This window comes from Vicia villosa, linkage group LG4 (assembly GCF_029867415.1).
Source record: "Vicia villosa cultivar HV-30 ecotype Madison, WI linkage group LG4, Vvil1.0, whole genome shotgun sequence".
Taxonomy (NCBI): domain Eukaryota; kingdom Viridiplantae; phylum Streptophyta; class Magnoliopsida; order Fabales; family Fabaceae; genus Vicia; species Vicia villosa.
Genome location: NC_081183.1, coordinates 141,369,643 through 141,388,867, shown reverse-complemented (window position 1 = coordinate 141,388,867; position 19,225 = coordinate 141,369,643). Strand labels below are relative to the sequence as shown.

General features: G+C 34.7%; 1 protein-coding gene and 1 long non-coding RNA gene across 7 annotated transcripts; both read right to left on the bottom strand.

The window, feature by feature from the left end:
• Positions 1-208: 208 nt before the first annotated feature.
• On the bottom strand, positions 209-3,879 carry LOC131595331 (uncharacterized). 6 transcript variants are annotated; one of them, XR_009281812.1, is made up of 7 exons: positions 3,559-3,879; positions 2,905-2,990; positions 2,585-2,720; positions 2,397-2,469; positions 1,910-2,023; positions 1,016-1,100; positions 209-745 (listed from the first exon to the last, which is right to left on the bottom strand). It is a non-coding gene; the product is annotated as an uncharacterized LOC131595331 (long non-coding RNA). The 6 variants fall into 6 exon arrangements; XR_009281813.1 differs by having other exon boundaries at positions 1,910-1,982; XR_009281810.1 differs by having other exon boundaries at positions 1,016-2,023.
• Positions 3,880-6,430: 2,551 nt separating this feature from the next.
• LOC131597982 (wall-associated receptor kinase-like 1) lies at positions 6,431-13,719 on the bottom strand. The gene is made up of 7 exons (XM_058870637.1): positions 13,612-13,719; positions 13,337-13,471; positions 11,782-12,007; positions 8,347-8,570; positions 8,133-8,208; positions 7,856-7,921; positions 6,431-7,626 (listed from the first exon to the last, which is right to left on the bottom strand). Exons 1-7 carry the CDS (start codon positions 13,717-13,719, stop codon positions 6,431-6,433), a joined length of 2,031 nt encoding a protein of 676 aa, XP_058726620.1.
• Between the last annotated feature and the right edge of the window lie 5,506 nt (positions 13,720-19,225).

Here is a 19,225-nt window from a genome sequence, read left to right as displayed (position 1 = left end):
TAGCAGCGGTTACTAACCGTCGTGAATTTCAGTTTTAATTATTTTTCAAATCTTATTACGACTGTTTCAAACTGTCGTTATTTATATTATATTTAATTTTAAAATAAATTATGGGGGTTTGCAACCCCCGCTAAATATATTACTTTTTTAAAAAAATTATGGGGTTTAACCCCGTAAATATATTAATTTTATAACAAACTACCCAATGATTGAATGCTAACTAGTGCATTCAAAATATATTGAAAAAAATGTGATTTCCAGAATTCAAAAACAATACAGAGATATTTCTCAAGATCATACATAACTTAACTAAGAAATACATCAAAATTCAGAATTAACCTAAAACAACAATAAAATCTAAGGCAGATTCATAGAAAGAATGTTCTAATATTGATATTGATTAGCAGAGTCACACTGAATCCAGAACTGCGAGCATCTCGGCACATGGTTCTTCAACTCAGTCCACAAACTCTTTAAGTCGGTTTCTTTCTCGGTTTCATTCACGAAATATAAGCTTCAGACTTAGCATAACCACTTACTTAGGGTCATCTCGATCTTGTCGTGACTCTTCGCCGAATGTTCCTATATTTAACAATGAAAATGAGCTTAGTCTCCATGATATAAATGAAACTCAACAATGGTTTTTTTTAAAATCCAGTCCATATACAATATCATTGATGTGAAAAACTAGTCCCGCCAATTGCGCATCAAGCCATCGAAAGTGCAACCGGAAAAAAATGCCAAACTAAAAGAAAAAAAATGTCAAAACTGAAATAATGACCAATAAATAAACTCTTCTACATAACAATAATTGAACATGATACAATTCTAAAATCAATTAACCCTAAAGAACAAAAATCAATTACCCTAAATATTCAAATTAAACAAATAGAAGATAAATATTAAACATTAAAAAAAATGACACAACATAGAAAAATCAAATAAACATTGAGACAATTTATTTGGAGTTACATATAGAAGTGTAAAACCTAAAAAATAAATGATATATACGCACCTTCACTTTCAACGCAGAATATATGTTGCAAATTGGAAATTTTCTTGTAGTGATTGTATTCTTTTCAACATCATTTATTCATACTCTACGAGCCACACCAAGTCAATAGAAAGATATAAGAATAAATTTATGTGACTAATAACATATAAATATAGGTTCCTTAGGTGTTCTTTGTGAATGCTGAGATTTTAAACAAACCACTTTTTTCCCATATGAATAAGGCACCATTGTTTCCTATTATAATTAGGCATCATTGTTTGCTCATGTGGTTTATAAAATGGTAACACTATCCTGTACCTATTATGCATGAGTGAGGACCACCAGTTTGGAAGAAAAACATAACATTAATGGTGACTGACATGCCATCGGAAGATGCACCTGAAGATCTTGGCCATACACCACCAATTCCCTCGAAAGCCAATTTGTCATAATCTATTATTTCAGAGCTGAGACATGCCTCTCCAACTCGGCCAAAATATGGAAGCTACGACACCAAAATAACAGCCACTAGACCTTTCTAAAATTGATCACTCTCTAGCAGTATGCTTCTAAGACACATTGGACCACTTAATTTTCATAATTTTTTTGTTTTCACTCTACTGTATAATCAAATTCAAGCTTATTAATATTTCCAATACCGAAATTGATTCCATCAATCACATTGGCCATAATTCCTTATTCATGAACTCAGCTAACAGTTAACTCCAAACATACCAGTCCGCATAGCAAACTGCAATAGTTCTGGCTTGATCTGGAGCACATAGAAGTAGATCCATTTTAAATGAACCAAGGTACTTACATGCACCATAACAAAGCAGAATCTAAAGCTTCCTACACCAGATCTGAAATGAAACATATTTTTCATTATTAAAAAAAGAATATGGGTTCAAGAACCTGTTGAATATGCGACTATATCTGAATTCTTCTCTCAACGACCTTCTGAACAGCCTGATTTTGATCAATACCTCTGAAAAATAGATTATGAACTTCTGTAACCTTTCGAGCAGCCTGATTTAGATCAATACCTCTATAAGACAGAATCTAAATTTCTACTGCAGATATCTAAACTCCAATTCTTGGACTCCATTTAGAACTACATTCGTACAATGGAATCCATAGTGGAGAGTTAATTTCTTGAGAAAATAAACTAAAGGGAAGTTTTTAAACATGTGCAGACTTCAAAGAATGGTGACAATCTCAAGAGAGCTTCATTACCTGGCGCTGCAGTAAGTTATGAATGGTTTTTGGCTAGTCAAAGTTTTGATTGCCAATTTTTAACAGTTAACATTTTTACTGAATTGCCAAGACAAATATTTGCATTTAAATAATATGTAAAATGACACAGTTATTGAATGAACTCTGAGAAAGTTTTCAAGCTGACCTCTGCATCAAGCCTGATGAACTTTGTATCAATATGTTTTGTTGAAAGGGACTTTAAGTGCTTATCCATTATCCTGAAAGTATATATTGATACAATAAAAACATGCACATATAACTGTTAGTTCAGATATTAAGAGATAGGGATGGATGCTAGATTCAATGAGCAATAGTTTGAGTAAAAAGTCATACTTGCATCGATAGAGCTCCTAGTGGTAGAAATGACAGATTTTTTCACTTCCAGTGACTTCACCCAAGAAATCCCCTTCAGTGACTTGCCTAAATTCCCCATGACCTTTATTCTTCCATGATTCCCGTTTCTCTGCTTCTTTCCATATTAAAACAAATCTTATTATGAAGAAAGGGTGCTTAGAAGCTTATTTTGCCTCACTTGTATTTATTTAAGAATGATAGTTTTATATGGACATTCAACTATATGAGCGAGTTCGAACCCACATCATCTTATTTCAACAAAAGTACTTTAATGCTCATTAACAGTTCCAAAAACAAACCTTTGAAGGAGCAGCTTGGAGAAGAATTGATTCATCTTAGAGCTGGACACAGGCTGGAGAACACAACCAGAGCTACCTTCTCTTCACTATAAACAAAAACATAAAATGATGATATTGGTGAGTATCGTACCGACGGTATCATTTAAAACTTTCCAAATTTCCAAGCCATGGAGAATAAGCTTTCAAGGTACATATTTTCATAAGGTTGGCCCAGTAACTTAGCCAATGTTGAATAGTACTGATTAATTTCATTGACTTGTTCAGTGACAAACTCAACAATCTTCTAAAATTCAATCAATCAAAAGTACATTATAGGTTTGAAACCAATTCAACCATAAAAATCTAATCAAAAGTTTTTAAAAACTCTAAACCTACCTAAAGGCTTAAAAATACAATCTCATGAACAACACAGAGAGAAACCTGTACATTATCAATACACCATACAAACAAAAGTTCATTAAAAATTGGAATCCCTATTGTCAAAATGGAACCCTTGCGTAAAAAAATAAACCCTAACAAATCAAATCCTAACTAAAATTCAAAACCCTTGACTCAATTAATAACCATGTTTAGACATCATATTTTCACGTTAAACTGTATCACGCACGGAACATTTTCCCGCAAATCCACAACTTATACAGATGGAAGACAAACCTGTTAAGAAAGATTTGTGGTGGCGGCTGAGAGAGGAAAGCTCGAAGCTGAGAGAGATGCGCGGCTGAGAGAGATATTCACTGTTGCAGAGGGATGGCGGTTTGAGAACTTAGGGTTTAGAGATTTACAGTTGAGAGTGCGATTCAGGGCTTAGAGATTCACAGCTGAGAGACTGAAGCTACTTTTCCCACTTTGTCCAAATGTCTAAGCGCCTTCTTTTAGAATTTAGAGGGACGACTGTATTTTCAACCGTCGTAGCCTAAAATTTCTCAAAACTTTTGCGGGAATGGAGAAAGACTGGGCCGACCGTTGTTGAACCGTCGTGAATCTCTTTTAAGGGCTACAATTATGTTTTTATTGAAAATATATATATAGATATTACTATTATATTATAAATACTATTAGTATTAATATAATTATAATTAGTAATTAATATTGTAATTATTATTACTATTATTAAAATTAATTAATGAAAGTGAAAAAGAAAATTAAACAATGAAAGAAAAAAGTGAGAAAATAAAAGACTAAAAAAAGTAATGATTATTATTGGTCAAAGTAGTCGCGACAGCTTGTTCTAATGGTCGCGAGTGTGGAAAAATGACGGTTCTTTGGTAACTGTCGCAATTATGTTACTCAACATGCCTAAATATCTACGACAGTTGGCTCTAACTGTCGTGATAACTGTCACAATATAAGAATGAGGACGGTTTTATGGGAACTGTCGCAACTCATGTGTCGTAAAACTATTTTTTTCTTGTAGTGAAATGTCAACATCCCGTATATACAAGCAAGAGGAATAATTGTCTTTCTCTCTTTCCAACGTTGAATGCGATGGACCTTTGGTTGCGTTGGAGGCATAGATCTCCTACTCCTATATCTTGAATGGTCCAGTGGTCAATAGAATCTTCTTAAAGGTTAGTGAACACCTGATATGAATCCGAGACATTCTCATCTTATGGTAATAAGGTCTATGAAGACATGGTCAGATTGAGGTAGATGTAGTCGGCCCATAACAGTTACTATCAATAAATGACCATTCTTGAGAGTAATAGCCGTATTAGTTAAGGTTGTCGGTAAGTGGTCATTTTTGTGTAAAGTTAGTTTGTGTCCTTATCAATGTTAAGCATTTTTTATTATGGAACAACCCGTTGCTAATAATGCATATAGAGAAGTGTCGACAAGTTGTCAAGGTATTAACAAGATAGGCGATTAAAATACCTAACCATAGTAGATAGAAAAGATGAAATGAAGCAAAGAAATAATAAATTTTATTATGGAACCAAACAAAAGGTCGAAGAGAGCAAAATAAATGCAATGTTATTATGGTTGAATTGATGATACCTTGGGAGAAAATCCACCGGATCATTTCGTGATGATATGTTAAAATGTGAAATATTCATGAAAATCCACTGGATCATTTTGTGATGATATCGATACAGAATTGATAGAAAAATCTAAAAAGCAATCCTTAGATTCTTTTTTTAGTAACGTGATAAGTTTTTGGTTACGACAAAATATCCTAATTTATGGTATTGAAAATAAGTTATTTAAATAACTAAGGATTTGGGATGTTGAAGTTAATTTATAATGACGTTCCTTCATTATTCCATATTTGTTGGACTACACAACTTCATTATATTTCATAATACATTTCTCTATATATATGAGTATTATATATTAACGAATAAATTACTTGTTATGATATGAGCCTCTAAAGTGGATAGGAATAGAATTAAATCAATGGCAAGGTATATGCCATCATAATGAAAGAGGTTTTGTTAGCTATATTCTTAATTTAAATTTGGGAACAATTGGACTATCCAAATTAGGACAGAGCCAAATAGCAGCCACAAAGTATAGCTCGACCAACAAATAAGGTCAGGTTAGGCCAGCTGATGGCTAGTGTGAGAAGTAAAGCAGATATGAGGAAAGATAAATGTCAAAAATTGTCAAGTTTGTCAAAAGCTATAGATACACCAATAAAAGAAGAAAAACTTAACTAAACTCATCAATTCTATGAACCATGCAAATGACTCAACAACATATTTAAGTACTTACGGGGTAAGATATTGGAACCCTCTAGAGTATCCTTGCGTTTATAGGCTATTTCATACGGAGTATTTTGCTGGAACCCTCCGAGATATCTTTGTGCCTACGAGCTACTCCCTACTAGGCATTATGTTGGAATCCTCTAGGGTATCCCTGCATCTACAAAAGCATTATTCTGGAATCCTACGATGTATCCTTGTGCCTAAGGGATACTCCCTACGGGACATTATGCTAGAACCCTTAGGGGTATCCTTGTGCCTATAAACTACTCCCTTAGTTGTATTATACTTAAATCCTCTGAGGCATCATTGCGCCTACAAGAGACTCTATACAAATATTATGAATTAAAACTATAGAGGAACAAATCGCCTACAAAGTCAAGTCGATCTCAAGTCGTATTGGTCGGATTTCAGACTTAATCACTTCTCTCTTTCAAGCCTCGTGCTAGAAGGGCCTATGTGTACTGGCATACTGAAGACTCAGTATCTGCATCTTTGGATTGTTCCAACATACCAACTTCAGGATCAACCACTTCTACCAATCAACCATCACGATAACTTTGTAGTGTCACACACTTTCAAGATAGCATATGTTCATTCACTTAAAAAAATGAAATAAAAGGAGAGAAACTACATCAATGCTATTATCTTTTTTTTAAACTTATTCTCACATATTTGCACACAAGACCTCAAGCAAATGACTTTATGATTACTAAATACATCAAATATAATTCACTGTCCATAACTACCTCCCTATGCAAACTCTTATTTATAATCAAATGATACAATAATTAATACCAAAGAAACACAATTAAGAAAACCAACTATTCTATTGCCAGAATGTGCATAACCTCCGAGTGTGTTTGGCTACTCATAATTGGTAATGAATTTGATGCAGAAAACCCATCCCAAGGTTGGCATTGTTCAATTCCAGAAAACTCAATTTCCTTGTCATTTGGCTGTGCATTAAGCTTCTTATTGAATCCCCTAATCCCTTCCAATTCTAATGTGACTTCTTTCATAGTTGGTCGTTTTCTTCCATTTATTTCTAAGCATCTATATGCAAGATTTGCAACTGCAATGATATGTTCTTTCTCCCCTCCTTTTGTGACCCTTTTGTCCATTATGTCAAACAACATATTCTCCTCTATACACTGAACAAAATAGGAAGCTAAATTTTGTGATTCCCCAGATATTTTTGTAGAAGATATTGGTTTCTTACCAGTTAAAAGTTCAGCAAGGACTACTCCAAAGCTGTAAACATCACTTTTCTCTGTAAATTGACTAGTGTAAAAATATTCAGGGTCTAAGTATCCAAAAGTACCTTGAACCATTGTGGTAAGGTGAGTTGCTTCAATTGAAATTATTCTTGATGCTCCAAAGTCGGCTAATTTTGCCCTATACTTTTCATCCAATAGTATATTTGTTGATTTGACATCTCTATGATAAATTGGTTGAGATGCAACTGAGTGCAAATAAAATAAAGCACCACCAACTTCACAAGCAATTCTCAAACGCATGTCCCATGTCATTGGTATGTCCTCATTTTGATCATGCAAATACTCAAAAAGATTGCCATTGGGAATGAATTCATAAACAAGCAAAGGAATTTCTGTCTCCAAACAACACCCCAATAATTTAACAACATTTCTATTGTTGATTTGTGAAAGAATAACAAACTCATTTATGAACTCTTCAACCTTTCCTTCAACCTTAAACTTTTTCACTGCAACAATTTTACCATCCACCAACATGCCTTTGTAAACAGTGCCTTGGCCTCCCTTTCCAAGAATTCTATCCTTATTGAAATTGTCAGTTGCTTTCTTTAAATCCCTTAAAGTGAATAGAGTGGTTCTGTCAATGTTGACTTCTCCTGAAGATATTCTTTTTTGCAACAACAAACCACCATTTCTTTTGAAGAATTTTTCCTTGCGTTTCTTTATCATTCTTCGTTTCAAAACTTTGTACAAAAACAGTAGACCGATGAGGAAACCGATGGATCCGAGACTTGATGCAATTCCTGCATATTTGTCATAATAAATCACGTGTGTGTATTAAAACCAACTCTCAAACAAATATTATGATTGATTGAGTATAATTCAAATAATTGATTCTATTAATGGGATCCTATAGTTGTATAAGTACCAATTAAATGTTAATTCACCAAACTCTAGCTTAGAATCAACCAAGTTCGATGAAATGCAATAAAATTATTATTATTATGATTCATTTAAGAAATTTGTACATACCTACAATGACCCACTTGTTCCATCGATTATTCTTATGAAAGTAGTACTTTGGAACTGTATCTGTATCTGCCGAAATAAAGAACCAAGTTAGCTTGAGTAGTTTAAAACTCATATATATATTTTGTTGAGGTGAAATTGAATTTGAAATGGGGCATGGAAGCAGATAGAATCTATACCAAGACAATTTGTAATTGATTTCTTTAGAAAACTAGTTTGTTCCTTAGAGCAATAAAACATGATATGATATTGTAATATAAAAAGGAAGATATTGAAAAACCTTTACAGCCTCCAGCAATGTATGGATTGCCATAGTATTCTCCATCAGGGTAGGGAGAGTCATAGTCATCGTCTTGCTGCTAGGACGAGCATCGACATTGCCTACCAGTGTTTCTGTTACTTAAAGAAGTAACGTTGGAGTCATAACAATTTGGAGGTAGTTTAAATGTGGAATTAGTTAACATATCATTCAAAATCTCCCACTCAAGCACTACGGGAGCATATTCCATATTCTTCAACTCATTCAATTTCTCTTCAGTCTCATAATTACTCATAATTGGACTATCTAATCTTAACAAATAACTACTACTTGCAATTAAAGCATAACCACACCCACCACTACTCAGTTCGCTTAAACCTCTGAGTGTTGCATTAAACTCTGAAAGATGTGAAGGCAAAGAAGTCTTACAACAATACCTTCCATTACAATCGTAGTTACCTATATTGAAATGTCAATAATTCTTGGCTTGATGCTTTTCTCATTATTATTTCTCGTATATATAAAGGTTACAGGGCTATATCGGTAATTACACTAAATAAATACATTTAAACTAATTCCTATTCACATCCCCCCTCAAATTGATGCTGCTTGTCAATGAGCATCAATTTGCTAACAAGAAACTGATGACGTGGACGCGGAACAGCCTTGGTAAGAATATCTGCAATCTGCAACTGAGTACTGACATGAGGAAGTGATATTATTCTGTCATCATAAGCGTCACGGATTGAGTGACAATCAACTTCAATATGTTTGGTGCGTTCATGAAAAACAGGATTCGCAACAATTTGGATGGCACTTGTATTGTCAGCATAAAGTGAAGTTGGCTCTATTTGAGAAAATCCAAGTTCAGCCAAAAGACCACGAAGCCAAATTATTTCAGAACAAGCAGCAGACATGGCACGATACTCAGATTCAGTAGAAGATTTAGAGACTCTCGCTTGTTTCTTACTTTTCCATGAGATCAATGAAGAGCCAAGAAACATGCACCAACCAGTGACAGATCGTCGAGTATCAGGGCACCCTACCCAATCGGCATCACTATAAGCACTCAATTTAAGAGGAACGCCAGTAGGAAAGAATAAACCACGATGAGAGCTTCCCTTCAAGTAACGAATTATACGTCGAACTGCTGCCAGGTGTAGGTGGCGAGGAGAGTGCATGAATTGACTTACTTGTTGAACAGCAAATGATATGTCAGGGCGAGTAATAGTCAAGTAATTAAGGCTACCCACGAGTTGACGATACAATAAAGGATCATGCAACAGATCACCATCATCACGATGATATTTAACATTAACCTCAAGAGGAGTATCTACTGGATTAGCCGATTGCAGACCAGCCATAGAAATTAAATCTGTGGCATACTTGTGTTGATGGAGGAATATGCCCTTGGATGTAGAATTAACCTCAAGACCAAGAAAATAATGCAAATTACCAAGATCTTTCATATGAAACGCTGCTTGTAACTGCTGTTTAAGGCTTTGAATGGAAGCATGATCAGAACCAGTAATAATCATATCATCAACATACAGAAGAAGTAGGACAATTCCAGTAGATGTTCTATGAATAAATAGAGAAGAATCGTACTGACTCTGAGTAAAGGAAAACCCAAGTAGAGTGGAGCGAAATTTTTCATACCATGCTCTAGGCGCTTGTTTCAAACCGTATAAGGAGCGTTTGAGCTTGCACACACCCTTAGATGACGGAAATAAACCTTGAGGAGGAGTCATATAAATATCTTCCGCCAGGTCACCATGAAGAAAAGCATTTTTCACATCTAATTGATGAAGAGTCCACCCGTTAGAAGCAGCTATAGAGAGTACCGTACGGACAGATGTCATTTTGGCAACCGGTGCAAATGTCTCATCATAATCAATTCCATATTCCTGCTTGTTTCCTAAGGCAACCAAGCGAGCCTTGAAACGGTTAAGGGACCCATCAGAATTCAATTTCACAGAATACACCCATTTGCAGCCAATGGGTTTAACATCAGGAGGACAGGAGACAATATCCCATGTGAAATTCTCTTGAAGAGCTTGAAGTTCCTCATTCATTGCTTTTATCCAACGTACATCTTTAACAGCCTGTGAATAGCAAGTAGGAATAGATATGCTAGAGAGTGTGGCAGTCAGAGAAGTATGTGAGGAATCATACCTGTCTGGTGAATATCTATCTGGTGCTCGAGATATTCGACCAGAACGTCGTGGTTCAACCATTACAGGATCAGGTGGCGGTTCAGCGTCGGGAAGGGGTGTGGGAACCTGCTGTTTGTGTTTTCTGACATATACATGACCTGGTTTATAGCGTTCTATAGATTGATGCATAATAGAAAACCTAGGAAGAGTAACAATATCATTCATGACAGGAGAAACACATGGAAACATAAACTGATTATCAAAAAATGTCACATTCCTAGAAATACGAAAACGATGGTTAGTGACATCATAACACACAAATCCCTTATGAGAGTGACTATACCCCATAAACGCACATTGAACAGACTGCGCTCCAAGCTTATGCCTTTCAAATGGAGGTAAGTGAACAAAACAAACACATCCAAAGGTATGTAAATCATTATAATTAGGCTGAATTTTAAAAAGACGAAAAAAGGGAGAATCGAGATCAATAACCGTAGAAGGAAGACGATTGATCAAGAAGACAGCTGTGGAAAGAGCCTCCACCCAAAATCGGGGTGGTACAGAAGCTTGAAGAAGTAAAGTGCGGGTCACATCAAGCAAATGACGATTCTTGCGTTCTGCCATCCCATTTTGTTGGGGGGTATTGCGACAAGATCGTTGAGACAAAATGCCTTTTTGTTGAAGAAATTCTTGAAACTCACGAGACATGTACTCACCACCAGAATCAGAGCGAAAAATTTTAACACTTTCATGAAATTGAGTTTCAACATATGTCAGAAATTTCTTAAACATAGAAAACACTTCAGATTTAGACCGAAGAAAATATATCCAAGTAAAACGACTATAATCATCAATAAATGTAACAAAATATTTATAGCGAGCATGAGAAACTACAGGAGACATACCCCATACATCACTATGAATCAGTTCAAAACAAGAGGAAGCCCGATAAGCACCAGGCGGAAAAGGAAGTGTTTTACTTTTAGCTAATTTGCAAACAGAACATGAAAGAGAGGCATTAGAAACAACACTTTTATTTCCCAATAAACCATTTTTAAATAAATGAGATAAAACAGCAGAGTTAGGATGACCCAATTTTCTATGCCAATCCTCATAAGAATTCAAGACATTTTTACAAACAAGAGATAAATGACTAGAAATAAACTGAAGTGGAAACAGTCTTCCCACTTTAGGCCCCTTCGCAACCACCTTCCCCGACACCTGTTCCTGCACAAGGCAACCATCACGAGAAAAATTTACATTACAATTATTATCAACCAATTGACCAACAGATAATAAATTAGAAGCAAGTCCAGGTGCTACAAACACATCCCGAAAATCAGAGTTGAGGTCACCAACATTCGTGATAGAGAGAGCATTACCATCCGCAATTTGAATTTTCTGATTACCATGGTAAGAATGTAAATTGTGCAAGTATTCAGAAGAGGCGGTCATGTGATTGGATGCACCAGAATCAAGAAACCACGGGCGGGAAACATTCGAAGACTTACCCTGAATTCCCAAGGTTGATAGAGCGGAAAGTACCATCTGTTGGATTATTTCAGGTTGGAGAGCACCACCATTAGATGGATTGATGATGGAAGGACCAACTGCAGAGCTTGTACTAGCAGAAAATGCTTGCACCGAACGTTGTGTTGATCGTGGAGGACGGGTGGGACAATCAGAGATAATATGGCCCCGCTTCTTGCAATAATTACAAAACTTCTTACTACAACTCTGAGCAAAATGTCCAAATTGTTTGCAAGAGAAACATTGGACATGTCGAATATCACGACCTTTACCTCTACTATGAGGAGCATATGCAAACATAGCAGACTCAGAAATGACAACATCACGAGACATGGATCCTTGAGTAGCAAGACGTTGTTCCTCTCTGAGAAGTTCACCGACACATGTATCTAAAGAAGGAACGGGATTCCTATTCAACAAGGCACCTCTGACAACCTCAAATTCTGCACGAAGCTTCATGAGAAATTGATTTCGCCTACTAGTATTGTAGACCTCTTGGACATCCGCGAGAGGACTTTTGGGAACATCAACATGTATAACTGCAGAGTGTTCTGTCCACAAATTCAAAAAACCAGAATAATATTCTTGAACAGACAGATTGCCTTGTTTGTAATTGGCAATGTCTAGCTCCAACTGAAAACGTTTGGCCGCATTGTCTAGGTTATAGATACGCTTCAAGTAGTTCCACATTTCTTGGGCAGTGGAAAAAGATCGCAAATTATTAATCATGTGAGGATCAATAGTACCGAGAATCCAAGTGATAATCTGAGCATCTTCTATTTCCCATGCATCTAAGTCAGTTGTCTCTAACGGTGCCAAAGAGACATCGTCCAAGTGACTCCATAATCCTTTCCCTTTGACATACATCCGAAACTGAAATTCCCAAACAAGATAATTCTTTCCGGTAAAACGAACACAAATATGATCTATCTCTTCTTCGGAAGCCATAATATCAGAGATGACTTAAGAACAATTTTGTTAACGTAACAATTTTGTTAACGTGAAACAAGAAACACCAACGGAACACTGAAGAAAATACTTGCCGACACCAAATCAACACCCCAATTCAGGATACTCGCCGACACCAAGTCAAAACCCTAATTCAGAATAATTGCCGACACAGAGTCAAAACTCTAATTCAGAATAATTGCCGACACAGAGTCAAAACCCTAATTCAGAATAATTGCCGACACAGAGTCAAAACCCTAATTCAGAATATTTGCCGACACCGATACGATAACACGATCAAAGCAAACACGATTTGTAAGCACCCGAGATTAGAATCGCAATCTTGGAAGAGATTACCGAGAACCGAGATGATTTCAAGTACCGAGAAACGAGATCTACCGAGACGATTTCAAGAGCGACCCAGTGGGGTGTCGCTGAATAAAGACAAGATTAACCTAATACTCACAGGTTTGATCGAAAACCTACTGATACCATGTCAATAATTCTTGGCTTGATGCTTTTCTCATTATTATTTCTCGTATATATAAAGGTTACAGGGCTATATCGGTAATTACACTAAATAAATACATTTAAACTAATTTCTATTCCCATGAAATTGTTACTGTTGTTGTCGCAAATTGATACACAACCACCAACAGTTGTCCCGTTTGACTGAAGAAAAGCAAGATTGTTACATCCCACAGCTAGAAATGTGTTTTCATCCTGTGAATAGACAAAAGGACTGTCGCTAAGAGTAACAATTTTATTACTGTTGCTACTGTTTTTGTTTTTTTTTTACAATTGGAATGGTAAATTGGGCTCATAATTGTAACCAAGCTCGAGTTTGCGTCAAAATCTCTTACCTCAAGATTTAACGACTTCAAGTAAGGTTTAGGAATATCAGAAGAATTTCTGCCTAATTTGCATTCTATTTCAAACCATTTGTGTGCATAGCAATGAGGTTCATCCATTCCGAATGGGAAAGGAATATACAAACTTCCACATGTTGAATTACAACCTGAGGCTAGTGGAGGAGATATTATTAAAACAATGATATGAAATATTGTGAATGGTAGAATCATTGTTTAGAGCTAAGATTTAATTCTAGATTCTTAGAAGCAACTTAACTTATTTATGCTGTCTTAGGGATGCTAATACAACTGTTTAAGAAATTTCTCAGTACTTTCTTCAGTGAGAAAAATAATTTTTTTTGTTGAATTTTCTTAGGTAGAATTCTTTTTGTTCAATTGTCTTTGCCAAATGGACAGCTACATTAAAAACAAAAAAACTGTGGGGATAAAATTTCATTTGGTTAGACATTTAGGATCAGCCTATTACTACGAAAATCACCTCGCAAGACTTTTCCTTTTAAGTTTAAGCAAAAATCGCATTCACACTCTTATGAGTGGTGGCAAAATGGGTCAGGCCCGACAGGTCGGCCCGTTTAACTCGCCATTTTGGGCGGGTTGGGCTGAGATTTTCGGCTCGGTACCTTAAGTTGGCCCGCCCCGTCTAACCCGCTTAAAAAATCGGACCGAGACGGGGCGGAGCGGGTTTTGCCCGCGGACTTTTTGTTAAAAAAATTATTTTTTATTTAGAATTAAAATAACTTTAACTATAAAAACAACACTCTTCTCTTAAAATTATATTGATTGAATTGTATTCTAAATTATTATACATACAAATTGAATTATAATTGTAACGTTCTTTCTATAACTTTCTAATACACGTGTTGATTGGAAAAGCTTGAAATAAAAGAAAAGTTGTATAACATGCATAATTATTAAGTTGTTAATACATTAGCTCACATGTTTTCTTTAGAAATAGATGTTGATTTTAAGAAAAAGAGGAATTTGATGAGTCTATAAGTGTGACAAATTTTGAATTTAACTATTAAGGAATCACTTAATATAAAAGTTTATATGAAGTAATTAGTGAGAAAGTTAGGTGTTGATATTTTATGCACTACTATTTTATGCACCGTGATGTATTATACGGTATAATTGTTATCACAGTCAGTTTTATGTAAATTCTTAATTGGGTGTTTTAGTAGTTAGTTTTTAAATAGGATTAAAGTGATATGTATTATTTATTTTGATACGCTTTTTTATTGTGGTTGAGTTTATTTCGTTATTTTTTTTTTGTTATAATTGATCTTTATTTGTTTTATTTTTTGAACTGTGTGGACTTAAGATATGTTGAAGTTCTATTGTGCGTTTTTAAAAAAAATATTTTATCGACCTTTTTGGTTATAATTAATTTTTTTGTAAATTATGTGGTAAATCAAATTGTAAAATAAAAAAATAAAAAAAAACTGGCGGGCCGGGCCGCCAACCCGTCAACTCGTTAGTAAACGGGGCGGACATGACTTTTGAGCTCGGACACCTAAGTAGGCCCGCCCCGCCCCACCCCGCTTTTGGACGGGTTTAAATGGTGCGGGCCTAAACGGGACGGGCCACCCACTTTGCCACCCCTTACGACGTTATAAACGGTTGAATCTTGATTGCACGGTAAAAAAATCAAATTTAATTCTTTTTTTATAGTTTTCAAATTATATTTTTAAATACAATTGTGCAGTTTTATCGGATAATCATCACTTGGATGTGTGATTGTGAGGTGACTTAGATTCCTCTAAGTCCCTCTTTAAGTAGTAAATTTCATCTCTTTTTTAAATTTCTAATATCTTGTAAAAAGAGATGCTTATATTTTATTAACCAGTTATTCAGAAGATCAAAATTTTATTTTATCACTTGTGGTTTGAGTTATTCCATTGCCCTACTAACAAATTTGGTTGGTATAGTCCCTTTCTCAATATGGGACTTATCATGGTGGACCACCGATACATCAAATTTCCATCCATAATTTCTGACTACTAACTTGTATGCAAGACTTAATAATCACTTGAAAATTTCTTTACCCACCTCCCTATGGGTGGTCACCTCCTGCGAAAAACCAAAACTACCCCTGCTTCAGAAGTTCATTTCCGAAAGCGTGTTTTTTAAAAAAATTGACTTACTTCGGAAGTTCATTTCCGAAACAATTATTTCGGAAGTTCACTTCCGAAATACTGCGATTTCTGCAGATTTATCAAAACACTCCCCCTCCCCCAATCATTTACCCTAAATCAAAACAAAAAGTGGCATAGGCGAAAATTTGTGCAAACAGAATTCCAAAGCTGCATCAAGGCTCCAATCACACTGCTAAACAACATTCAAAAGCCCTCAATCCTAACACTTTGTAAGTTTTGAAACTTTTAGATCTATTATTCAAATGCATGTTATTTAGGATTTTAATTGCATAAATGATATATGGCTAGGTTGTTAGTAGTATTTAGGTTGTTTAGAAGCATTTTGATTTGGTTTGAAGGTTGATTTAGGGGTCTGCCATGGAAGTTGCAGGAAATTGCATCGCAGGGGTGTTTCGGAAGTTCATTTCCGAAAACACCTCCATCCCAGTTTTCGGAAATGAACTTCCGAAATATATCAGAAGTTCAAATTTTTTTGTTTTTTATTTTGTCTCGCATATTAATCGATTTCAATTGTTTACAGGAACATGTCTTTTAGAGAGGGCGCTAAGGGAAGAAAGGATTCTTCAAAGAAAGAGGTGAAAGAGGTGAAGGAGGTGAAGGAGGTGAAGGAGGTGAAGGAGAAGAAGAAGGTTTCGACCGGCTCTACTTCTCGTTCCCAGGGGGCCCGGGGCCCGGATGCTCAAGCTCAGTCTTCAGGCGTGAGAGTCGTGATCAACGCTGATGGTTCTGAGACTGAGTGGGATGAGGATTGGTATAATTATCTTCATTCGAAGGAGTTCGCTCGTCGGGAAGAATAACGTGTTTTTTTTTGTTTGATGTGTATTTTGTAACGCTCGTCGGACAGAATAACATGTTTTTGTTTTGTTTTGATTTCGGATTGTATCGCACAGTGTATTTGTATTGGATTTATCATGTTAGTTTTTGGAAGTGGTAACCGGGGTCGGAACATATGACGGATGAGGTGGATGTCTGGAGGAAGTAGAACTGGAGATACGTCCACCACGAGACAAAGTAGCCAATCAATGTAAGCTATAGTTTATGATTATCATCTGGGGACGTCATTTCTAAAAAATCAAGATTAAAAATAATAAGATTTTTTTTCCAATTTTTTGTAATGACGTCCCCTGATGATAATGATAAATTATAGCTTACATTGATTGGCTCCTTTGTCTCGCGGTGGACGTACCTCCGGGTCTTCTTCCTCCGGACATCCACCTCCTCCGTCATATGTTTCGGCTCCGGTTACACCTCCTCCGTCATTTGTTACTTTCAGTTGTACGTATTTTTATTAAAATAATAAATAAACCTTTTGAAATTTGGAAGCCTTTTTTTCTCCCCACCACTCTCTCATCCCCACCTACCCGTGTTTAACAATATGTAACTTTAATTTTATGTAATATTATCGTTGTAATTTTCACCCGATTAAATAAAGCGAATTGTTCATTTTCTTCTGTCCAGACCTATTTTCGGAAGTGCATTTCCGAATTCCTCCAAGGGGGGTGCGCTCGGAGATGAACTTCCGAAACACCACATTTTCTGAAAAGTGACTTTATTTCGGAGATGCATCTCCGAAATCAATATTTTATATTAAAAAAAACACGTTTTCGGAAGTTCATTTCCGAAAACACCTTTTTTCCAAAAAAAAGTACCGTTTCGGAAATGAACTTCCGAAACAAGGGGTATTGTGGTAAATTCATCAGGGGTGGGCAAGAAGGTTAGGAGGTGGGTGAAGAAAAAACCTAATCACTTTCTCAAATTGTTTAGAATCTAAAAGAAGATTAAAAAATATCTTAGGCTTTGCATTCCTTACATAAATTCAAATTTCTGTAAATTTTATAAAAGATATTAAAGAATAAAAGTTATATAAAATTTTAAATTCTTTGGGAGTTCATATTTTTATTTAAAATAAATATTAAAAAAATAAAATATAAATATGTATAATTAATTAAGAAAATTTATAAAGAATCTAAAAGAGAGAATCATTTTAATTTTAGTTGTAATAAAAGAGACAATGCGTTATTTTCAGAAATTTTTAGTACATTATAGGGGTCATGCTAACGAGTGCCCCAGGAGTACTGGTTAAGCATTCCAAATTAAGAAAATATTCTAGATTCAATATATTGAATACATCTAATCTTCTTTAAAAAATTTAATTATTTATATTTTCAATGCATTTAATACATATATTTTGGATAAAAACATATTTTTTTACTTTATTAAACAATGCTCAACTTACCTTTTTAATCTTTTAACCAGTGTCCCTGCGGCACTCATTAGCATTGCCCAAATAATAGAGGCTTTGAAAGAGTGCTTGGTTGTTATTCAGAAACACTATTATATATCATGTGATTGTGATCCATTTGTTCATCCTCATCACAAAAAGAGAGCATAAGAGAGGATTGTAGAGAATTGACAGCAGGTGTTAAAAGCATAAAACAAATGGATAAGAACGTTAGAAATACAAAATTTACCTGCGAAAAATAATTCGCAGGTAAACCTGGGAATTTTCATACGTCTTCATTAAATAAAATATATTTTTCTACGAATCAGAATTTTGTAGAAAATCCTGCAGATTTTGCTACCGAAAAAATATATTCTGAATAAAATACTAAACTACATTGTCAAATCCGCATGTAGTTTCGTAGAAAATTTTTCTGTGGATTTTTTTATTTTAAATAAAACCAAACTACCTTATAAAATCCGCTGTAATTCCGCTAGAAAGCTTTATGCGGTTTTTGCTATGGATTTTATTTTGTATTAAATTTTAATTTTTTTTATTTAAAAATAATGTAAAATATTTATTTTTTAAATTAAATTTTTCTTTTTCAAAAACATTTAATAAATTTAAAATTTTTCTAAAAATAATAGTAATTTATTTAATTTAATAAAAGGTAGTTTTTATATATATTTTTGGAAAGAAAATACTTTATTCAAGCCAAAAAAATAATACAAATAAGGCGATCCAAGTTCCAAAATAAACTAACAGATGAGTTTCAATTTCATCCAACACCTGTATAAAGTCATCTCAATAATTTGCGGTCCAATAGCTTCACTCTTCATAGATTGGCCAAAACAACGGATATTTCTAAATCTCGAACAAGTGTAAACCGTCTCAAAGGCACAACGTAATGTTTCTTTTAGCACCCTTGCATTTGTTTCTGTTAATCATCCACTTGAGTTCATCTTTCCATTTTATAGAGTTGTAGTTTTTTATATTTAAAACAACAAGTTGTAAAAAATAAGTTATTTTTTAAAAAATTAAATAGAATTTAAACATAAAAAATTCTAATAAATTAAATTATTCTTATATGCTATGAATTTAACTCGCTTATATTTCATTTAAAATTAGAATAGTGCAATTAATTTATGACATTTTATTTCAATATTATTAATAATACATTAAAACATTAAATTTATAAGATAAATAAAAGAGAAAAGGGTTGATGCAC